This window comes from Leptidea sinapis, chromosome 28, assembly GCF_905404315.1.
Source record: "Leptidea sinapis chromosome 28, ilLepSina1.1, whole genome shotgun sequence".
Classification (NCBI taxonomy): Eukaryota; Metazoa; Arthropoda; class Insecta; order Lepidoptera; family Pieridae; genus Leptidea; species Leptidea sinapis.
In genome coordinates, this window is record NC_066292.1 from 7,540,164 (window position 1) to 7,566,315 (window position 26,152).

At 35.0% G+C, this 26,152-nt stretch overlaps 1 protein-coding gene across 1 annotated transcript in view; it reads right to left on the bottom strand.

Moving 5' to 3' along the window:
* Positions 1–5,787: 5,787 nt before the first annotated feature.
* LOC126973065 (serine/arginine repetitive matrix protein 1) overlaps positions 5,788–26,152 on the bottom strand; it is a 79,211-nt gene continuing 58,846 nt past the window's right edge. The window contains exons 11-12 of the mRNA XM_050820178.1: positions 14,560–14,633; positions 5,788–5,802 (exon numbers count right to left, since the gene is read on the bottom strand). Coding sequence (XP_050676135.1) covers positions 5,788–5,802; positions 14,560–14,633 — 89 coding nt within the window. The remainder of the gene's footprint in view (positions 5,803–14,559; positions 14,634–26,152) is intronic.

The window sequence follows — 26,152 nt, forward strand, 5'->3', positions numbered from 1 at the left end:
TGATAACTTAAAAAGCCTGACGGCGGTGCTCCATTCCCAGTCTGTGGTATCTTTAAGAAAGTTATAGTAACCTATACCACAAAAACGTCTTTTAACTCTTTTGAATTTAGTAATACATATGTTTGGAACATTTTCTGGGATTGTATTGTAAAAGTATTCATATCGCCCTACGAAAGACTTGTTAACTCAACTTAGCCGAGTAGTAGGCATAATAAGTTCATGTTTGTTCCTAGTGTTGACATTGTGGCTATGATAGTACCTAAAAAAATCACTTAGGTGCCTAATATACACTCATAACATTATCAACAATATATGCAAAAATAAAGGCAGCAGTCAAAATCCTTATTTATTTAAATTTTGCTTCCAATTATTCTTAAAGCTTAATAAATAGCGCGAAAAACTCTCTTCTGCAGCAAAATGTTAGTATGAATATGGGCAGCATTGCACCATATCAATATACCATAGGACATAATACTAGAAAAATAACTAAAGTAAACTAGTTGCGACGTATCTACATCGGTTGTCTAATTTTTTAACAGCGTATGCTGCAGATATTGCTGCAGAGTAGAAGTCTTTTAGCCAATCCTTCAATATGTGGTCCCATTGTAATTTGGTATCAAGACTAATGCCAAGAAATATAGCAGTTTCCATCGGTTTTATAACCACTGCGTTCAACAATACACTCGCATCTACATTTTTGACATTTCACACGGTATTTTTATTGGTGGTATTTTTAAATTTTTTAGCATGGTATTTTTCGTTTTCTTGCTATTAAACATTAGGTTATTCCTGCTTAACCAGTACGCGATGTCGGATAGTATATAGTTTACCTCGTCATACAGAACTTGAATTCTTTTCACTTTGAATATCAGTGAAGTGTCATCAGCAAACAATACTATCTTATTTTTTTTTATAAGGTTAGGAATATCATTTTTGTACATAAGGAAGAGGAACGGTCCAAGAATAGATCCCTGTGGTATCTCTCAGTATGGGGTTCCAGGAGATCTCTTACCATTCACGTTGACTCTCCAAATTCTATTTTTTTAATATGAGATCAGAAGACTGATATCGACAGAATCAGATAATATAATATTTAACTAGATAAGTAGATTATTAATTAAAAAAAAAGAGTGGTAGTGGTGGCTTTTCTTTGATCTCACTGTACTGTCTCTGGTATAATTGTTTATAATTTATCATCAACCTCACCCGCCAGTAAAAACAAGGATTTAAGATCTATTAATAATTCGCAGGCGAGGGCTCAAAAAGCGGGCGGATATGCTCTACAATCGTTCATAACGCTCGGGACCGTCCTGCCGCGCCGCCACCGCCGTCGCTCCGCGCTCGATCTATTGCGAGGAGTATAAAAACACAATAAAGAAAAGATGTTGGAAGGCCCCACTTCAAGAATCCCGCTTAAGGTGTCTTCATAAGCACAGCGTTGAAGCAATAGTAGTAATATTAAAGTATTCAGTAATATGTACATTGACTAATAATTAAAAATGCACACTATGCATTCGTGTTTTTTCCTTTTAACATTTAAAAAGTTAGATTAAGATTCGAGATAATAGGTTCTGATAATTCAATGGAATTTATTAATCTCGGCGTACATAAAACGTTTTTCTCGAAGTTTTGCTTTTATATACGCCAAGAAATCCAGTTCGATCGATCATTCAAAGAGTATCCCTGAAAAATAGACTAGCTGTGACGAGGTGACAAAGTTCTAAGAGGAGTCTTGTCGAAGAGCGGTAGATAGTAGCGAAAGAAGACACTTCTTTATTTTGGCACTGTTCATCGATTTCCCCATAAAATATACTTCCGCGTGCTGTCGTGTGCGAAGCAATTAATGATGTTGATTTAAATAAATACATAGGCTATTTATTGCCATACAGAACTTTACAAATATTACAGCATATCATTGATGCCCAGAAGGATCAGCAAGTCAGGTGGCACAAACCCTTACAGAATACCAGCGATTAAGCTTCTCAAATCGGCAGTGCCCCAGGGCACTAGATTTTTCAGATACACCAAAATCGAAAGTGCCGTACGGCATCCTACTTATTCACCAAGATCTTACTCTTATTTTGTTTATAAGATTTTATGACTTGAGACTTATAGCTTGTTTCAAAATTTTTCTGATACATTCACTCAAATCATCTTAATTATAAGCAATCTATTGCTACACGTAAAATAATACGCTTTGACATAACGCTGCGCGAGAGAACGCACAAGGAACAATCAACAGTCAGCGAAGGCATCTTACTTGGATCTGCTCAAGAAGTATCAAGTGTCATATTCTACTGCTGTTACCACTGTGGGAGCAATAGTCGATGATTCTCCTCCCATGTGTCTAATAATTAATTAATGGAATTGAGTATATCATCCCCACCATCTGGATGTGTGGCGGTCCTCCACAGTGCGCTTTTCAAGGAGCTTTCTCCCTCGTACTACAAAGCTGTGGAATGAGCTTCCTTGTGCGGTGTTTCCGGTACGATACGACATGGGTACCTTCAAAAAAAGCGCGTACACCTTCCTTAAAGGCCGGCAACGCTCTTGTGATTCCTCTGGTGTTGCAAGAGAATGTGGGTGGCGGTGATCACTTAACATCAGGTGACCTCTCTTGTGCGCTCAGGTACGCTAGTTTGTCCTCCTATTCCATAAAAGAATGGAATTGAGGATCGCCTGATGATTTGAATAAAGAAATCACAAACATCGACAAGGCGTGGCACGCTGCGGCTGGCTTCGTCTGTGTGGAGAGACCACGTCGATGTTTGATGTAAAAGAAGCGTTGAGTAATGGAGACGCCGGCGTCGGCGCTATCTAAATCTCGCGTTATAAATGATGCGATCAATTCTTGTTTACTCCCAAGGGCTCCTATTCAATATCGCTCGCTGCACTACGTTTGTCTTCCACTAACGAATAAAACATTCACATTAGTTGCGGAGCCTATTCAATGCAAACAAACAAACAATCAAATCTTTCCTCTTTATAATATTAGTATAGAAGTCTAGATAAGAAGATAGATCATATAGCATTGCAGTATAGTGAAATTATTTTTAATTACTCTGGCCTGCAAAAGTAAGTATCACACTTTTCAAATTAATTTTTTTTCTTAACTATAGAAGGTAGAGATTTAAGATTAAAAACGTTTTGTTGCAAATTTTATAGGCTTTAATTCTTAGAAAGTAAAATTATACATTAGTAACATTTTTAACTTAAAAAAGAAAAAATAATGAAAATAGACATTTTTAGTTTAGCGTAAAAAAAAATTCAACTAAATGTTATTTAATTTTTAATAACTGGTATTGCCTCCTCGAGCTCTGATTACAGCTTCAAACCGGTTTGACATACTGAACACTAGGTTTCGGAGCCAATGTTGGGGAATATTCTCCCATTCTTCTACCAGGGCCTGCTTTAGTGCCCTGAGGGTAGTAGGTGGTGGTCTGCGATTTCTGAGTAGCTTTCCAAGCTCATCCCAGGCGTGTTCAATCGAGTTGAGATCAGGACTTCTTGATGGTCAAGCCATCACGCTGATCCCGACCTCCTGAATATACTCTTGTACGATATGAGCCGTGTGTGGCCGGGCATTATCATGCATCAGCATCGATCCATCACCTATATTTGCTAAATACGGCCCTGCATACTCATTGAGAATCTCTTGAGCATATCTTTGCCCAGTGAGGGTGCCATTTTCTATGGCTACTAGCTCTGTGCGACCTTCTTAAGATATATGCCAGCCCATACATGTACACTGCCTCCACCGTATAGGACTCTTTCTGAGATGAAGGATTGAAGGTATCGCTCACCAGGTCGCCTGTAAACACTTCGCCTTCCATCAGAAGTGTAAAGGGAGAATCGAGACTCGTCTGCAAACAAAATTCTTGACCATTCTTCTTCATCCCACTGCATGTGTTCACGGGCGTATCGCAGTCTCGCTACTCGATGCTGTCTCTCGAGTTTTGGGCCACTCGCTGGTCTTCGGGGTTTCAAATTTGCTTCAGCAAGTCTTCTTCTCACTGTACTGTCACTAATGTAGTCCCTCCGGGTCTGAAGTAGCTGTTGCTGGACTTCAACTGCATTTTGGTGGCGATTTCTTAACACAGTGGAAATAATATAACGATCTTCTCGGGCATTGGTACACCTGGGTCTGCCATTACAAGGTCTCCTCAGATGGTGTCCAGTCTCTTCGTACCTTCGCTTTACCTTCTGGACCGTTCGTACCATCACACCCACCATTCTTGCAGTACGACGCATACTGATGCCTAGTTCCAGAAAAGCCATGATCCTAGCACATTCTTCAACTGAAAGAGGCATGATAAATAAATGTTATGTGCTTTTTAGCATAAATTTTTAAAACAAGACCAATCGATCTTGAAAAAAATTTAAAACAGAAAGAAAAATGTGAATGGTAAATTTGTAATTCGGAAACGTCCACTTTGAAAAAGGATTGGTTTTGTTTTTGAAGTTTTTTTTCAGCCAATTCTTAAAAGAAGGTTGCCGACTATAAAGTTTTTATGTACAAAATAAATTCTCTTTGAAGTCCTTTTTATTTCGAAAGTATATCTTGTGAACTTAAAACGTTTTTTAAAATTGTGATACTTACTTTTGAAGGCCAGTGTAGTTTTACAGATACCAAACAAAAGAATCATTTCAATAGACTTTTAAAGGAAGGAGGTTAAATTGCAAAAAACCTCCTTTTAAAAAAACCGACTTCTTAAAACGGAAAAGTATCAAATAACTAAAAATTTTATTTAATACACCTTTACCTTTAATATAAATAAAATACTATTATTTATATGTGCTACCTATTAATAGGTTTTAAGTCAAGCCCTTAACAAAATATAACTTAATATTACAAACAGGTTACTTACTGTAATTATTAAGGTTGTCTGGCCACGCGTGTCTGTCCGCTTGGGTTGTTTTGTTCTAGACGAAGCTATCCCGCATATGAATATGTAGCACATACAAATAATAGTATTTTATTAATATTAAAGCTAAAGGTGCATTAAATTAAATTTTTATTTATGTGATACTTTTCAGTTTTTGGAGTCGGTTTTTTAAACGTAGTTTTTTTTTTATCTTTTACTTTTTAGTGTCAGTTAATAATTATAATATATAATCAACCTGAATGAACACTCCTAAAAAAGCTGTACACAAAAAATCAATTATATCATCGAGGTAAACAAAAATTTTCATAAAAAATGTTCATAAAATGAAAACTACTGGGCCAAACTATGTAAAATGTTTATGGGACCAAATGGCATCTATTCTGCATCGAACTAAAATTACGAAAATTGGATCATAAATCTCAGAGTAATCGGGGTACATACATTAAAAAAACTACCGACCGAATTGATAAAGTCCTCCTTTTTGAAGTCGGTTAAAATATTTTTTAATTATGAAAATTGTGCGAATCTCACTGTATAAATCACTAAATCGAATTAATATCATCAACACTACTTAATTTTACTGTAAAATCTAATAATGTTACAAAATGAATAATGAATATTTGATATTTGTAAAGTTCCCTCACTTCCGGAATTAAATTAATTAAATTTGTTACCAAAATTTATGAACGATACGGGACTCGAACCCGCGATAAATTTTCATTTAGTGGTTTTTTGAAAATGCTACCGAATAGAGATAGAGGAACAAGTTATTCAAGTTGGTGTGGTAGGATTTTTCCTATTATTTTGAAATACACACAAGAATTCTCTCTCTTTTAATAGAAAACTTATATTTATTACAAGAAAATACATTTCGCATGTAAGAGTTTTACAATCACGGTTCTTATTGGTGCGCGTCCTATAATAGAGATTAATAATCTGATTCCAGAGCACCAGTTTTACAAATATTATAGAAAATAAAGAAGTCTGCTTCACAATATTTCTGGATGTGCCGCAGACTTTCGATAAAGTTTGGCATGAAGGCCTAAGCATGGCTAAGCTAAGAATGGCTTTACCATCATTTGCAGATATTCTTGAATCTTATATTACCAATAGATATTTTAGGATTCGACAAGAGGATGTATGTTCAGAAATTAAGGAAATAAAAGCTGGAGGGCCTCAGTGTATTAGGTCCGGTCCTGTACCTACTATACACAAATCACATTCCTGAAATAGAAAATAACGCTGTTGCGACCTTTGCTGATGATACTGCTCTAATGGGCGTGGGTTGTAACCATAAAGAGGCAGCAGAGAAAGTTCAAATAGCGGTAAACACAGTAGTTACGTAGACTAAAAAATGGAGAACATATATATGAAAGTAAATCTGTTCATGTAAACTTTAGCAAAAAGAAACCAGATTACGAGCCAGATTACATTAATAAGACAATAGTACCATACGAAAATACAGTTAAATATCTCGATATGACTCTTGATGCAAAACTCCGCTGGAAGGCTCACATCAAGAAAAAAAGAGAACAATTAGGACTTCGTTTTAAAAATATGTACTGGCTTCTAGGAAGACACTCTAAGATGTCAGTACAAAATAAAGTTTTAGTGTACAAGCAAGTCCTTATGCCTGTATGGACTTATGGGATCCAGCTGTGGGGCTGCACCAAACAAACAAATATTCAAATCATACAATGCTTCCAGAATAAAGTATTGAGAGAAATTGTGAACGCACCCTGGTACATTTGAAACAGCGAACTCCATCGGGACCTTAACATTGAGTTTGTTGACAAAGTTATCCAAAAATATGCTGAAGCTCATCAACATAGACTTCACCATCATGTGAACGTCGAGGCAATCCACCTCCTTGACAACACTGATATAGTAAGAAGACTAAATCGAACAAAACCATTTGAGTTAGTGTAGTGCTAGTGAATTAGTGTAATAAAATATAAAAATAGTGATATTATAAAAGACACGTGAACAAAGTGACTTCCCTTTAATGGAGACATTAAGAAATGTGGTAATGGACACATTCTTAGTTTAATCTATCTAGCAGTTTAAGTTAAAGTAGAATTACTTATTAGTCTAAGTAAAGGCTAGATTGTAATGCAAGTGGGGCAACATTATAATAATTATATTATTATGTCCCCTAATTGAAAGGGAAAAAAAATTGGTGCGCGGAAATGACCATGTTTGGACCAGCTTTTTATACAACGATTTAACCTTCCATATTCAAATTCAAATTCAAATATTTTTATTCAAAATAGGATTAAAAATCACTTATTGAACGTCAAAAACTACCCATTCAAAAGAGACTGCCTCAGACCTGAGAAGAATGGGCGCAAGAAATTCAGCGGGCTTTTTTTATATATAAAATAAAGATTACAATGCGATATCGTACAATAAACATTTATAATTAAAGAGCCTGAGGGTGTTCGCTTTATTCCCAGTCCGTGATGTCTTTAAGAAAATCGTTTATGCTATAATAACCTTTCCCACACAAACGTTTTTTTACAATTCTTTTAAATTTCGTAACACATTTGTTTTGTACATTTTCTGGGATCATATTGTAAAAGCATATACATCACCCAACAATAGACTTACTAACTCGACCCAACCGAGTAGTAGGCATAACAAGTGTATGTTCCTCGTGTTAATATTATGAATGTCAAAGTTTCTAGAAAATTCCTCAATGTACATGTACATGCAGAACATTATCAAAAATGTATTGAGAAGCAACAGTCAAAATGTTTATTTCTTTAAATTTTTCTCTTACTGATTCTTTAGGATCTAGGTTATAAATCGCGCCAATAACCCTCTTCTGCAGCACTGCCCCATAACAATATACCATAGGACATAATACTATGAAAATAACTAAAGTATACTAATCTCGCCGTATCTATATCAGTTAACCGTCTAATTTTCTTAACCGCATATGCTGCAGAACTAAGCCTATTCGCTAATCCTTCAATATGGGGGCCCCACTGCAATTTGGAATCAAGAGTAATGCCAAGAAATACAGCAGATTCCACTGGTTTTACCACCTCTCCATTTAATAAAATATTAATATCTAGTTTTTTGACATTTGGCGCGGTGAATTTAATATATTTGGTTTTATGACTATTTAACAATAAGTTATTGGCGCTAAACCAGTACACGATGTCAGATTCATATATATATCAGAGCATTGTTTACTTCGTCATATAAAACTTGGCTTCGTATCACTTTGAACATAAGTGAAGTATCATCCGCAAACAATACCTACCACCTTGTGTTTTTTTTTCTACAAGGTTAGGTAGATCATTTATATAAATTAGGAAGAGGAAGGGTCCAAGAATAGACCCTTGTGGTACCCCCATACCGAGAGGAGTCCCAGGAGATCTCCTGCCATTCACCCCGACCCTCTGAATCCTATTATTTAAATATGAGATCAGAAGATCGAGTGCTGATCCTCTTATACCATAGTGACATAGCTTCCTGACCAGCGTTGAATGTTGAACACAATCAAAAGCCTTAGATAAATCACAGAAGATACCAAGTGCATTCTGCAATTCCTCTCAGGCCTCAAAAATATTCCTGATGAGTTCAACACCTACATCCGTAGTCGAGCGTCCCCTAGTAAAGCCAAATTGTTTTATATGAAGTAACTTATAAGTGTTAAAGTGAGTAAGCATTTGGGTTAAAATATTTTTTTCAAAAATTTTAATTAGGGTCAGCAACACTGAAACAGGGCGATAGTTATTCGGGTCAGAAGTGAGTCCTGATTTAAATATTGGTGTAATTATACTATCCTTCAGAAGGTCAGGAAACACGCCATGTTCAATACAGCTATTAAAAACTAGTGCTAGATATAATATATGACGTCAATAACAGAACTTATTATTTTTACAGATATATCAGCAGTTTTTTTCATTTCTAAGGATCTGAAAGTTTTAATTATTTCTGCTGGGCTAACAACACTGAATTTTAAATTTTGTTTACATTCCTTAACATTTTCCAAAAGAAGTGACTCGGCAACACTGGTGGAGCAGACAAGGGTGCTTGAGATGGAAACTGGAATGTCAGAAAACTAACTCTCAAAAGCAGAAGCTACTTCCTGCTCAGAGTGGATTTTTGTATTGTTTATTATTAGATTATATACAAACTTGCAGTCTTTCGCTCTTCCAGATTCCCCGTTAATAACTTTCCAAGTCATTTTTATTTTATTTGAAGCATTTTTAATTATTTCTCTAATATACATTGACTTAGCAATAGTACAAACTTTTTTGAATAATTTTGAATATTTTTTCTCATATACAAGAAAAGATACATCATGATTACATGATGATCTCTCACTATAAGTTCATATAACCGTTGTCTGCTCCTATGAATACCAGATGTTGCCCAGTTGTTAAATGACAAGAGACCACCCGAGTTGACAGTCTTCGAAGTAAATATTATAGAAGCAAACTCTGTTTTAATTATTTTAAATAACTTACCATACATCTCATTTGGAGTACTGTTATAATTCAAATATTATAAGTTTGAGAGTTTTTCCGAAACATTGCCTCTATATTTCTCCATTCGCCTATTGTTTACCGGAACAAACATAAACTTTTTAGTTGAAGTACATTTGTTAACTTCAATATTAAAAGAGGCTAATTGACCAAAGTGGTCTGAGCTCAGTTTACTAATTATTGGCTGAGAAATAGGTTTATAATTAGTAAAAATATTATCAATACAGCTTTTAGAGGTGCTGGTTACTCTAGTAGGTTCTAAGAAAATATTTGATAAATTATATGATTTAAACAAAGATTTGAATCTAATACTTGTGGTGGATTTTTCTAATAAGTTAATATTAAAGTCACCACAAATCATAATATATTTCTTAGATTCTGATAATTTTGATAGAACCTCCTCCAATACACTCTCAAATAACTCATATAATGCATCGGGGGGTCTGTATATACTTACAACAATGGCACACTCAAGCTCTGCAAAGGCTATTTCAATGGTACGTTCAACAGAGAGGTCCACAATATCTTAACGGTCTTTGAATTTAAATGATTTACTTATAAGTATAAGAGAGCCGCCACGTGTTGCCTTTTCTCTGCTAAACACACTTGCCACCCGATGACTACTGAAGTTAAAAATGAGCTCATATTTTCTAAGCCAGTGTTCAGTAAGACATAAGAGATAAGATATTTTCATGGTTCATTAGTAACTCCAGTTCCAGGTCTTTACTTAACAATCCTTGCATATTTTGGTAGATCAGGTTTATGACTTTACAATTATTATGTTTCTTAGTACTTGTACATTGTGTATTTATATTGCTAGGGGAGTCTCCTATTGTCTTATTGACAAATTTAAATAATTTGGAACATACTTCAACCCAGAAACTAAACTATAAGACTGCTCAATGGAAGCAGTGTTAATCAAATAATTACTTTGCTCAATAGGAGCCGAGTCCAACAAGCTATTACACTGCTCTATAGAAGTAGTGCTAATCAACTTACTAACCTGCTCAATAGAAGCAGGGGACCGGGTTGCCAAATAATTGGCTGTGTTATAGAATAAATAAAAAGATAGCGATTTAGCTATCTGTCTTTTATAAAAATTAGATAGGTGTAACCTATCAAATGTCAGCATTTTACATTTATGATTAATTATATTATTAATATGAATTATGTGTGTGTTACTACATAATAAATTACCATTATATGTCACATAATTTGAATGAGACAATAGGGTTAACATATTATTCAAATTGTCTCTTGCTTTGTTTTCCTGTGGCAAATCCTGTATGAATGGCAGTGTGAAAATTATAAGATTTTCTATTTTTAAACTATTTAACTCATAGTATAATTTTTGTAGAACATTTTTATTTAAATTCCCTCTTCTCCCAATCATAACAATAATAGAAGTATTAGAGCAGTGAGTATCACTAAGAATTCTTTTTATAATTTGATAGTTACTTGCCCCTTGCCATAATCGGTAAGTGCCCCCGCGCCGCGGTATTAGATTATTAGATAATAGATTATTATAATTAGGATAATAAGAATGATTTGAGTGAATGTATAAGAAAGCTATTGAAACAAGCTATAAGACCATGCAAAATAAACCATCTTATAAACAAAATGAGTCAGAACTTGATCAGGGCGTAGTGTGCCGTACGGCGCTTTCGATTTTGATGTAACTGAAAAATCTAGTGACATATGACACTTCCTGATTTTCGAAAGTAAGACCACAATTATGTACATACTATAATTCAATATTTGACTTTGGAAAGCGACAATAATATGAGAGTATACACTCACTAAACTATGATGTTTACATCAATTAAAGCACAATAGAATTCCCCACAAATTGTTTCAATATTAAAGTAAAGCTAATTGAATAGCAGCCGATATTAGATTCTGCTGGTATTTGTGAATATGGAGCCGCCGCCGGAATATCCCTCTTGTAATTGGAAATTGATTGGAGAATAATTATTCAGAGCTCACGTCCGTGATCACGTCTTGTTTCACATTGTGAGCATCATTCGATCTATTGCTATAATAATAATATTATATCCGATCGATGTATCTGTCTATGTGGAATTCGGTATTGATTAGATATATTCATTTAACAGAATTATTAACTTCTTTAATGATAATAAGGGACGAGTCGAGCAGAACGTTTAGCTGATGGTAATTGATACGCCTGCCCATTACAATGCAGTGCCACTCAGGATGCTTGAAAAACCCAAAAATTCTGAGCGGCAATACAATTACTGCGGTCGTCACCATGAGATATAGGATGTTAAGTCTCATTTGCCCAGTAATTTCACTAGCTACGGCGCTCTTCAGACCGAAACACAGTAATGTTTACACATTACTGCTTCACGGCAAAAATAGGCGCCGTTGTGGTACCCATAATCTAGCCGGCATCCTGTACAAAGGAGCCTCCCACTGGTATGGCAACGGAATACGTTGAATGAGGGCAGCGCATGACCGATCATCGTGACGATCTTTGGGAGAGGCCTTTGTCCAGCAGTTGACATCTTTCGGAAGGAGTGAGACATCCACTTTCAGTACCTTATGACTGACATCACTAGCAACCAGTACTTTATGTCTTGCCATTCTTTCATTCCCGACCAAATATTTATCTATCGGTATTCATATTTATCTTAACCAAAATAATTCCTTTCTGTATCATCTAAGAATATGACTCGTTATTAATTATAACGGTATTCAAATTTAAAAATTTGGTATTCTGAAATATAATTCAGCGAAAACATCCACAAACGCCTCTTCCTAGAATTAAGTTTAATTAAATTCAGTATGATATATTACGTGAATTATCATTTTTAAAAGGCAAAAGATAATAATATTATTTATACTGTTAACATGTTTGTCTAAACGAACGAAAGAATCATTGAGAGAAAAATTTAAAGAAATCATCATCTTGACTGTTGCCTCTCAATATATTCTTGATGATGTGTTGAATGTACATAGGCATATAAGTGAATTTGCAAGAAAATATGACATTTTCTTGCAAAGAGCAAGTTATGACAACCAAAATGTTAACACCAGAAGCAAACATAAACTTATAATGCCTACTACTCGGCTAAGTGGAGTTAGTAAGTCTTTTGTTGTATATATTTTTACGACAAGATCCCAGATAATGTTCACAACAAAATATGTATTACGAAATTCAAAGGAATTTTTAAAAAACGTATGTGTGGTAAAGGTTACTGGAACATACATGACTTTCTTAATGATACCACTGATTGGGAATTGAGCAACCGTCCACAGGCATTAAAAAATAAAATTTATTGTACAATTTTACATTGTAATCATGTTTTTATATAAAAAAAGCCCGCTGAGTAAGTTGCGCCCGTTTTTCTCAGGACTGAGGCATACCTTTTGGAATGGGTGGTTTTGACTTTTAATAAGTGATTTTATATCCTATTTTGAATCAAAATATGTATTTGAATTTGAACGTGCCGATCTCTCAGCAATTACAGTATGACATCAAATTGTCTTTTTGCGGAATAAAGTTTTATAAAAGAAGATCGCGACAGCCATCATTCACAGGACATTAATTTTATAACAGTGTGTAAAAATTTTATGCGTCATAAACGTGGACTTCAATATTGACGTGAGTGGATCGTGGATTTATTGATACCTACCGGTCTGCCCGCTACGGCGCGCGGCTGTGGCGCGGCCGACACAGAGCAGAGGTAACGGTTGGTCCTAACTTACTGTGAGCGACGAGATAAGCAGCTTCGGTAGTATTCAAATAAGTACATTATTATATTCTTTATACAAAAATATTAATTCCATAATACTGTAGAAATTGGTGTCAACCATTTAATAAAGAAGAATTAATCTCTATTACCTTGCCCACTAAACATATTCTATCTAAATTATGCTAAAATGGAAATTGAATACATCCGAGGATTATTATTAAGAATTATAGTTATTACTTCCTTTTTCTTTGACTTTTAATAATAATAATATAATAATAAATTTTTTATTTGCGAAAAACTGCCACCAATTTTTTTACAAGTACAATAGATATGACAATTAACATTGTATAAAGAAAAGAAAAATAACAATACAAATGTTTAAAAAACAATAAAGAAAGAGATATTAATGCTTTAAAACTAACTATGTAGAATGATAACAAACCAGGCAGCAGCGCGATTCGCAAAAAGGAAAGTTCTCAGCAAACGTTAGGACGTATTTTCCTAACACTGATATTATGAACTTCCTATATTTTTTTTTTCCGTGAAAGCTATTTTGGCAGTAATGAGTGAAACAAATAATTATAATATTTTAATATTTATCGTATCCTCTATCTAATAAACAAAGCTCAGAATTTAATAAATTTATAAATCTGAAAAGAAAATATTTATATCAAGTAGTGATGCGTATACACGCATTTACGTACATCCCCGCTAGCTAGACAAGTATATAATAAAAATATATATAAAAAATGCATGAGTAATTTAATATTATATAGATAAAATATATCCATTATGATACCCATCCTCACTACAGTGGATGTATTAATTTAGTTTTTGCTCTTGCAATAATAGCTTTTTGTAGTTATTCTTAAAAGATTCCTTTGAGTGCAAATTTCGAAGTGGTGGTGGCAGGTTATTCCAACACTTAGTGGCTCCGTAGCGAAAGCTACCACGAAATGCGGTTGTGTGGAAGATGGGTATATTTAAAGAATCGTGCGAAGCGCGGGTCTTATGTGGAATGTTAGCATCACTTCTCCATTTTAACTTTTTAAATAGATAAATAGGGATTTCGTTCTTTATTATACCGAATAGTAAGGTAGCAAAGTGCAATTTCATACGACTCCCCATTTTTAATAATGACTCTCTATTTAAATAAGGGGTAACGTGGTCTCGCCGCGGAATGGAGAAACAATATCTTGCACAAACGTTTTGAACACGTTGTATGAGACGTTTAGTACGCTCCAATAAGCGTGGACCTATGGCTGCATCCATATAATTAAATTTGGAAAGAATCAAAGATTCACAGAGGAGTACACGTAGGTCTTTTTTTATTGAGTTTCTGATTCGGTATAGTACTTTCAGTCTATAAAAGCAACTACGAACAATCTGAAGTATATATTTTTCGAAACGTAAGTTTTCGTCTACGAGCAAGCCAAGATTTCGGACCTCGGTTACCCTCTCTATTTGTTCATTATTAATTTTAATGTTGGGTTTACCAGTTACTACTTTTTTAACTTGATGCCGAGTACCTATAACCATATATTTCGTTTTTTCGAATTTAATAGCAATCCATTGGATTTCGACCAGTCAAAGATCCGATTAAGGTCATTTGAATTTCACTTCCAAAACACTCCTTTCTGGGCGGTTTTTGTTCTTTTTTACCTACCTGAAAATACGTGCGAATGCGAACGCAAGAAACTCAACGGTCTTCCTTTTTTCATAAAAATTGTTGCACAGTAAAAATTGATTATGACTGTATTTAGAAAATTCACTTATGTGAATATGTACATACATAACATCATTAAGAGTAGTTGCTCAGTTACAACTGACCCACTGCTCCTCAAAAAAATAATGTTAACTAATTTCAAACTGATATCATTATACTGTGTGGGGTTAAAGAGAAGGAGGTCGGGTCGACTGATGACAATAAAAATTGCGAAGTGCGTTCAAGTGTGCATGACTCACATTTCCTAAATCAGCAAAGCAAAAACTTTCACACCGACATTATTACTGATTTTTAAATGTAAGTTACTTTTAATAATATTCTTCTTCAATATTAAATGAAAGTTGTATCTTCTTTGTGCCGTTTGTGTGTCGAGAAACTTGACTCGTAGGGCCCAGAGGCGCGGAGAATGTACACAGTACTATCTTCATTGGGAAACCCAAGCGCTGGCAGCTATTTCGGCCAACGGATCAGCCTAGCTATCCAACGCGCGAATGCTGTTCGCTTCTCCATAATGATAGTTTTATTTTAATGTAATCATAGTATTGTAAATATAGTTATAAGATTTTTTTTGTTTGAAGAAATATCTTTAATAAAAAAAATGCCCAGCGATCCAGCTGTTAACAGTTAGTTAATTAATATAAGGTTTTATACAGAAAAATACGAAGAAACAGTTTCTTAGGGTGCTTATTTAGTTAGCCCAAATTGACTAATTATTAAGGAACATTATTAGTATGCCATTAAAAACATAACTTCTAAAGAAAACCTATTCTTGCAACAACAGAGTTCTGTTGTGTTACCGTAAAAAGTTGTGAGATCCATGAAATACCAAATCTGTCAATTTAGTTAGTTACTGAAGGGTCCTTTTGTCTCAAGCGATTAGGTACATAATTAGCTAACCTAACAACACCTTATAGTGAGCATATCAATATTGAAAATATTGTATGTTTTAAATAAATAGATTGACGTGGCCATCGCACTAAACAATGTCTAATAGGGGGTCGAAAATAGCCTGAACTGCTTCGAGAAAAGGATGGAACGGCCGTGCCGCTTGTTTTAGCTCGGCTTGGCGGGGGCATTGCCGTACCTCCAGATATTTGAAAACAATTATAATTGTTTGCAATAATGTTCTCTTCCTTTGTTGTGTTACCTGAACACCTCATAACATAACTACTTAGAGATTGTGTCTGGATAGCTTAGAGATTCAAAGTCAATGCAAAAGCACCGTTCAAGGGTCGCAGTAAATGAAACTTGTATAGAGGGCGCTGAGCAAGTGTGTCACAGTTTCGGCCGATGTGTTTGTTTGAGAGCCACAGAACCACCACAGAGTATCAAGCATCAGAAATTGGAGCGGTCGCGGGCTTCGCAGTTGAGCTCGCCGCGGCTTTTCACTTTGTAACCGTGTTCTTTGTGACCTTGTTGTATCAGATTCGATCACTCCAGCTCTAGCGCTAACTCACAAGCTACAGCGTATTCTGTTTATAAGCTTTTAATATGTACGAATACTATTTTTAAAACAACAAGTCTAATCTACGCCTAGAAAGTGATTATCTTTGTGTCTTTGTATGGTTATTATGTAGCATGTGCTCACCGAAACCTATTTAATTATTAAAACTTTCGTTAGATATTGTTAAGTTATTTATTAATATAGCTTTACTCTTGGTTTGTCAGAGTTGCTACCGACTAGTTTCGGAGCATTAGGAGGGTTCATCAGGGTGAGTGTAGTGGGTTCGTGATAACGGCCCGTCTCATAATGCGGACTTGTGCTCGTAGTGCGCGGCTGGACACGGCGGGTTGCGTGGTGTGCATCGGTGGCGATAATGGCATCACTGAAACTTTGTCACTAATGGTGTCCACGGGGCACAAAATGTATGAACTGAACACACACCCTGATGAAGGACATCCGAATGGTCCGAAACTAGTCGGTACCCGATAAATCGTGTGTAAAGCCGTATTAATAAATAAATCACCGAAACCTAGTTGTTAGTTTAATACATAAATATATAATAATTTAAAATATCAAAAGCTTATTTGAAGTGGTCTTCATTGGCTGCAAGACTGTATTGACAGTCCTTTTAACATTTAGGCCAGTTATCAATAGAAGCTCGCACTCTTTCCATGGGAAATTTTTCACTGCCGTACGGATTGCTTTAGGGACTCCAAATTATCATGGTGTTTAGAGCAAGTCGTACTCTCTGAAACTGACCATGAATCATAATCCAGCGGATTTAGAAGGAGAAATCCGAAACGTTGGTTTCCAACCAAGACTGCATAGACGTGTTATGACCCGGCGCCGAGTGTTGCTGGAAGGACCATTCTTGGTTATGGAACATGGTGTCGTTAAGGGGCTTCATTATATTCTCAAGAATGGTATCTTGATACACTTGTGCCTATGTTTTGATGATACGAAATTTAAATGTAATATTTTGTTTATTTTTTATTGTAACAGTATTTATGGCCAGATTAACCCTTTAAGACCCTTTGCCACCTTAAATCTTCATAGTATACAGCTACATTATGTCTATACGAGTGCGTTTTAATTTTCATTTAGCGTTTCAACTCTTACATATTCTGTAAAACGCGTGCAGCTAATTGTCTATACCGCAGAACTTGTAGCTAACAGTATGGCATATTTAGCGTCCAGTAAGTAAAAACGCGAGAAAAGGAGAATGTGGATGCAAGATTATTAATTGAAGAAACGGACTAATAAAATATCGAATGACTTAGATCATATCGATGACATGCATTTAAAACATTTCAATCGAGTATGAAGCATCCTTCACCGCCGCTGTCTGTTTACTATAATCAATGACATTATATAGGCTGTCCCAAAGTTATCGGACATGAAGGGAAAGTACCTTAAATATCGAAGATAGGCTATTTTACTGAAAGAAGACTTTATGTTATTTTTAAAAGTTAGTACTTCTGCATTCAAAGATTTTCTAAAAATTACTTGCCTCGTCTGGAAATCGAACCGACTGAAATGTAAAAAAAAAAACACCCCTACTTTTATGATGCCAATCGAAAGAATGGCCAAAAACTAATAACTCTTCTTAAGTAAAGTCTTAAGTTAAGTTGTAAATTAACTAATTAAATGCTCAAAATTTGCTATCTCTTGTCTTACGCAAATCGCCAATCTTTTAATGAGTCCGCTGCCTGTTGATTTTCTTACCATTTTATGGTGAATTTGTGTTTTTTTTAAATTTAAGTCGGTTCGATTCCCAGACGAGGCAAGTAATTTTTAGAAATTCTTTGAATTCAGAATTACTAACTTTTAAAAATAACATAAAGTCGTCTTTCAGTAAAATAGCCTATCTTCGATATTTAAGGTACTTTCCCTTCATGTCCCATAACTCTGAGACAGGTATACATATAATTCACGATAAAAGGCCTTTATTTTCTCAAAATTGATTCCTTTAGAATTCTTCTTTATGTCAATTCTAATACTACTACCGCTTTAGAAACAAGTAGTACTCTGAGAGAGAAGAAGCGGCGCAAGAAACTCTCCCAGCATTCTTTTTTTGCGCTCTTTTTAACAAAATATACAATATTGTACTATCATTGTTATAGCTATAAAACAATCATAATCTAGTCCCAGGCTGTCCGATCACTTAGATATTCAGCTGTGGATTAGTAGGATTTACGACAGAGCCATTTTATAATAAACATTTAAATTTATTTATTTATAATGCCTGAACAGTGGTTTGGTTGATTATAAAAGTGTAAAAGTGTATACATTTACCCTTAAAGCTATCATGTATCTTATGAAGCCTACTAGAATTAGTTACATGCAATCAAGCAAAAAAGTGTATTGTTTACCTCGTCATCAATATCTGCACATCGCTTCACTTTAAAACTAAGTGAAGTATCATAAGCAAGCAATAAAATCTCATGGCTATCATCTACCATAAACGGTAAATCGTTAATATATATATAAGAAACAAGAAAGGAGCGAGAATAGAACTCTGCGGAACACTTACTTCTAAAGGTTTACCCGAAGACCGTTTGCAGTAATATCTTGCAAGAAATGGATCAGTGTGTGCTAGCGGCATATTATATATTTGCTCTCTTATGAAACTTTTTTAATAAATCGCTTAAGCGTGTGTATTGTTGATCACGGGCAGGGCTAACATCGAGACGCATTGATCTCTCTTTTGAAAGGGTTCGCTCCTAAGCCCTCTATAGGTCCTTTCTAAAGAGCTTTGTTCGATAAGAACTGTTTGGGCCAATCTTACAAAAAAGCCACATTATCAATTTAATCATCAGATATTTAAAGGTTTTTCGAAGGCCCGATACTTTCAAAGGACTAAAAGACGTGACATTAATAATATTAAGTAGATAATGTAATGGATTTTCGTTCATATAGAGTATCCGAATCTTTCAAGATATCAAAGAATTACAAAGATATTATTGTATCTTTTCTTTTTTTTATTAGACATCATATATTATTGGAAGCTCTTAAGCCTATGTATAACAGCATAAAAGCTGACGTACAGACAGCGAAAATGTAGCGTGCCGTCCGTGCAAATGTACACATCAGTAATCAGTTCAATGTGAACTAAAACTAAATGGACCATGACTGGGATGACATGGAAGAGGCTAGCAAGCTGCAACTGATGGTATATGATTTTTTATGACAATAAAGAACGAGATGAGCAGAACGTTCAGCTGATGTTAATTGATAAGCCCTGCCCATTACAATGCAGCGCCACTCAGGATTCTAAACCCAACAATTCTAAGCGTCATATGTGTATGGAAAATACTAGTAATTTGGCTAAGGATGTCTGATTTATAAGTTCGTTTTCGATAATGAATCTCTCCCGAAATATTTTACAAACCACCTGCTTCTGGTATAACTAGAGGATCACGAACGACAGTACGGCATTCACCGTTGTTCGTTGGCGGGCGATCTACTGGTATACCTAACACATAATCACCATCATCATCAGCCGGAAGACGTCCACCGCTGTACAAGGGCCTCCCCCAAAGATTTCCACGACGATCGGTCCTGCGCTGCCCTCATCCAACGTATTCCGGCGATATTGACCAGATCGTTGATCCGTCTTGTTGGGGGCCTACCAACACTGAGTCTTCCAGTACGTGGTCGTCATTCTTTACTGCCCCATCGGCCATCTGTCCGTCGAACTATGTGAACTGCCCAATGCCCACTTCAGTTTCGCAATCATTTGGACTATGTCGGTAACTTTGGTTCAAATCAAATCAAAATCAATTTATTCACGTAGGTCACGGAAATGACACTTATGAATGTCAAAAAAAATAAAATATTTGTCTTATTGAATCTACCGCTACTTCGTAAAGGGTTGAGCTTTTATATCAAGATTTAAATTTAAGTACATTGATTTACAAATAATTTCAAATTACAATATAAAATGTAAAATGATGCAACAGACACACTCAAACGTCAAATAGTCAATGTCTTACACGAGTAAGTCGAAAAAGTAAATGTAAATTAATACAAAAATTATTGAGTGCAGTAGCTGCATCATCCACATACATCATAAATAAATAAAGGTATTCTGTGATCATTTTATAAGCGATTATAAATAAATAAATATGTATATATCCATACATATATATACACACAATAACTTTTAAGAATCTGAAACTGAGTCTCCGGCAACAGGATCATCCTGCCACCGCAAGCAGCGCCCGTTCACGAGCATGACGTATGAGCCAGCCATCGCCTCCCTCAACCATATTTTAGGGAAGGGGATGACCCATCCCATGTCGCCGCCACAAGCAGTGACATAAAGGTCTCGCAGGGAAACTCCGAGCTTAGCCCTCTCCATTGCCCTCTGAGCGACCATGACCTTTCTCATAAGGCCCATAGTTAACGACCACGTCTGCGTACCGTAAGTCATCACTGGCAACACACACCGGTTGAAAACCTTCGTCTTAAGACACTGTGGTATTCGGGTCGAGAAGATTTTACGGAGCTTCCCAAACGCTGCCCATCAAAGTGGATTCGACGAGTGACCTCTTTCGTGAAATTGGACCTGCCTAACTGCATTGTTTGTCGAAGGTAGACATACATACAACCTAACACATAGGTGTCAACAATCAAAACCAAGGCGAATTCTGGATATAGCGAAGGCCTTCGATTGTGTATGACAAATGGAACCTCTGTCAAACCTTTCGTTATTTGGGCTTCCCGAGGCAAAATAGTAAAATGTGCTTCTGCAGTGTGCATAATCAAATAAAAAATATTGAATTGTATTTTTAATTATTATTGGTCTACTTACACGTGAAAAGTGATTCAATTATCCTTGAGACGTCGATCCCTATGTTTTTTGGACCACTTTATACCACATGAACATATTTTAAATCCTCGTCACACCTTTTTAATGCCGTCCAACCAGGATCCGATCGTACTCACTCGTCTAACCAAACTGTTTCGCATGCCGGTACAGTTTGTCCTGCACACTACGGTATAATTTTACTTGCGTTGTATCAAAGCGTTAGAAATGCTTGGTTTTTATACAAGTAATGGTTTTGATGGCTTCTGTCTTTCTTGAAAAAAACTAAACTCACAGTTTCTTAACAAATATCCATTTAAATTTTGAATTCGACCTTGAAATGGATGGAACGTTAATACGTATTAAAATTAATACAATAAAGATTGTGCAATATAGAAACAGGAAATGAAAATGGAAATTTTAATAAATTATCCGATATGGGATGACATCTGAAACAATTTCACCGAATCATTTCAAAACTCGTATTTTGACATTTGATCTGAAGATCCATTTTCTTTCATTAGTTTAGAGTACTTTTGCCATAATCTGAATCTCGGAAACGGCTCCAACGTTCTTCATTTAAATTTAGTATACAGGGGATTTCGGAGGCGATAAATCGATCAAGCTAGGTTTCAATTAAAAAAAATGTAGTTTTATCCGTGTTTTAATGAGAAACAGCTACAATTACATTACAATACAAATGTAAATTTCACCACTATATACAAGACTATAATAGCTCAGATGGGATTGGGTGATCCGGAAAGCAGAAAACCTCGGTTCGAATCCCGATGAGTTTTGTTTTGTTTAAGTTATGTACATTCTTATAAATTCGAGCGAACCTCGGTCGTATTAGTAACATTATTATTCGATTACAATTTCAGTATCTAATTACATAGTAAACTAATCATAATTACTTATTAATTAATAATATTTACTTTAAGCAAAAGTTAAAAGGGAAATTCACAATCCTATACATTTCAAAGCTCTGCGAACATTCATCTGAATGGATGGAGCGAGTTTCTGTATTTTAATGAGGCGAGATATATTTTCCCGGAGCATCATCACAATTCTCTTCGTGGCTGTGCTTCAATGGAGGTGCTGTCATTTTAATTAAATTCACCGCTGGCAGCTTGTTCATACGATAAAAAGGGCGATGTTTTGATACTCCTATACATATTATAACCTACATTAATATTATTGATTTTTTTATAACAGGGCTTTAGATAATTATTGGCATATTTATAGAATTACTAGCTGACCCAGCAAACGTTGTATTGCCGATATTAAAATCGCGATACAAAAGTAACTGTTGCTCGTAGATGGGTGAAAATTTGAAGTTGTATATATTTTTAATGCATTCATAATCAAACAAATTTAAAAATAAATAAAAAAAAATTTGGCGTGGACCACCCTTAACATTTAGGGGGATGAAAAATAGATGTTGTCCGATTCTCAGACCTACCCAATATGCACTCAAAATTTCATGAGAATCGGTTTCAAGCCGTTTCGAAGGAGTTTAACTACAAACACCGCGACATGAGAATTTTATATATTAGATTAATCTGATTCGTAAATTATTTGTCACATACTAACAAAATCATTTTTTTGATTCATCATTTCATATGTCTGAGTTTCATTTTTACCAGTGGGAGGCTACTTTAGACAAGATGCCGGCTAGATTGGGTACCACAATGGCGCCTTTTCCTGCCGTGAAGCTGTAATGTGCAAGCATTATAGTGTTTCGGTGGGAAGGGCACCGTATCTAGTGAAATTATTGGGTAAATGAGACTTAACATTTTATGTCTCAAGGTGACGAGCGCAATTATAGTGCCGCTTAGAGTTTTTGGGTTTTTCTAGGATCCTGAGCGGCACTACATTGGAATGGGCAGGGCGTATCAATTACCATCAGCTTAACGTCCCGCTCATCTCATCCCTTAATGTCATTTGAAAAAAAACCCTTATGTTATTCGAGGTTTGTAACACCAAGTGTGTTTGGAGACTAAGAAGACGCGTTTCATCTTTACCTATTCCCAAATAGCAGTAGGTCAAAATTGTCTAGTTGTGATCTACTACAATACAATCATCATAATTCTGAAGACCCATAAACTTTGAATGGATTGTAGGTATATAAGTTCAGGCCTTAAAAGCAGCAAAAAATAACGAATCAATCATCTCGAAATTTCGGTCATGGGGTTTTCTCAAGTAAGTATTTATAAAGCCTTTTGTACCAGTGATGAGTTTGTATTATAACATTTAGCATAAACCGTGCGTTTTGCAAGAAATTTCTTGCCTCGCACAGCCACTGTGTGGAATCAATTACCGGCTGCTGTTTTCCCACAGAATAAGTCAAGCTGTTCTGTGGTTTTCCCGCACCGAAACGACTTAGGCACCTTCAAGAAAAGAACATATTCCCTTAAAGCGGCAAGGTATCCTCCTGACACCTGTTATGGCGGATGTCCATGGGCGGTTGCTTCACCACTCCTATCCCGTGAGTCTCTTGCGCATTTGCCTCCTCTTATATAAAAAAATTAAACTTAAATTGCGTGCAAACAGACAACTTGGCCTGATAATCCCTAAGCACAAAACAGCTCGGTTTAGGGAATCTTACAGATTCTATGCAGCAAAAATATGGAATGACTTACCTCCTCCTCTAAAGAAACAAATGAGTATCGAGTCCTTAAAAAAAAATACCGTTTTGCTCTTCTAAAAAAGCAACTTGCTGCGAAGAAATTGAACCATCTCCACTGGAAATATCTTTCTCTAAAAGATTTTTTCTGTGTACGGACATAAACACACGCTCACACTCACGCACATACGCAAACACAAACACACATATTCACACACACACTTACATACACTTGCAAGGGTAATCGGAGCATTTTTTTTTCTAATATTACATTTTATAAAAAAAAAAGATAGCTTAAGTAGGTAATCGGGGAGCCACAATACATCCACTCTCGCTCAACACCTTAGGGAGGAGGGGATGGCTGAAAAACAGCGCTGCATGTAAACATAAATCCATGATTCCATGTCAGGTGAAGCTAAGCCTTTTCCTTTTGCCTTTTGTTTAATCGCGTACCCTAATTGTTCATTTTATATTTGTAATGATTTGTATGGCAATAAAGAATTTATTTATTATTTATTTAAATTATAATTTAAGGTAAGATTACTCTAGAGCTGAGATCTATAGAGCGAACTCGATTTTACTCAGACTTAACTTACGTAAATCTTACCTAAGTGTAGAGCTTGGCATAATCTTTTATTTCGTTTTATAGTCACTTGATGAATTTTCATAATAGCTAAGACAGCAAAATGCAAAATTCAAGTTCGCGTTTCATTGATCTCAGCAAAGTATTACGCAAGTAAAGTCTGAGAAAAATCTAAGTACGCTCCATAGACAACCTGTATAGCCGAGTGGTTAGCGATCCTACCTACTAAGCTAGAGGTCCCGGGTTCGAATCCCGGTAGGTGCTAGCATTTATATGATGAATATAGATGTTTGTTTCCGAGTCATGGATGTTTAAATGTATTTATGTATGTTTTAAGTATATTGTATTAAATATATCATTGTCTTGTAACCCATAACACAGGCTATACATGCCCTTGCCCCAAGGTAATTTGTGTAAAAAGTGTGTCAATATTATTATTATTATATTATTATAAATTGCTTTAGTGTATCGTGGAGATCTATAAAGCTACTGACTATTAAAAGTTTACTACAAGGAGTTTTCATACCAGTCAAAATTTATGTATTTATGTATTAGTCTAAGGTTAGCTCAATTATATAGTTATTGTAATGTTGAAGTTATATAATATATATGGGCGCAATATGCCACCTACCGTCAATAGTTGATAACTATTGATATTTATGTTTTAGTTTATCATTAAAATGTTATAGATATATCTGGAATATATAGGATTTAATAACAGATAGCTATTTGTAAACATAAAACCGTTATTTAGTAAGGTTTGATATTCAATAGACACTATTTGACTGTTTGAAGATGTTTGATGGTTCATTTATTGTTAAAATACTTAATTGAATGTGTAAATGTTTAAATTAATTTGTATTAGAAATAATATAATTATTCTGTATCAAACCTTATTATTTTATGCAATAAGTCTTTCTTAATTGCATTTCGAATCTTGCTTTCAGCGCCATCTTCTTACTTACTAATGTTTATTCAAATTTAATAAACAAACCATATTATATAAATCATTTGAAGTTATATAAATTCACTAAAACATTTATTATAAATATTAAGCTGTATTTAGGAATTATTTTACAGTACCTATTTTTATTTGTTTCTTTTAAAAAAAGTTGTATCTACTTTTATCTATTGAAAGGTAGCTATAAAAGCGGTTGTTTCATGTAAAGACTGTTCAGTTCAAGTTCATATCTATACTAGCAGTTGTGCTTCAATAAACTGAGAAATTCTTAGTGTTGTATTTCTTCATGATGGACAATTCAAGGAAACCCTGGTTTATCGCCGACATATACAATATATATATATATTATATCATCATTATATCATAATATATACATAGCGGTATAGGTTTTACCGTGAACCTACTACAAGCGTCGAATGTGATTAATAGTTAATTATATATATAAAATTAACATTTATATATATATTGAATATTAAACCACTAGTTAACGCACAAATTGACAAATTTAAGTGGTCAGGCATATTCTAACCGCCTTATTTATAATAAAACATGTTTTAAGCCTATCGAACGTTCGAAAAATCGTATTAAAAACACTTTATTCATGTAGGTCACGGAAATTACACATAAGTGTATTATATATATTATTATATATATTATTACACATAAAATAATATTTTTGAATTTACCGTTGAGCTACTGAGAAGAAGTGGCAAGAAACTCATTGCCACTCTTAAATCAAAATTTAAATTTTTTATCGTTTTACAAGTCATTTCAATTAAAAGACATAAAAGGCGTTTATTTTCTTGAAATTGATTCCTTTAGAGAGAAGCGGCGCAAGAAACTCTCGTAGTATAATTTTTTGTGTTCTTGTGTTCATGAAATATACAATATTGTACTG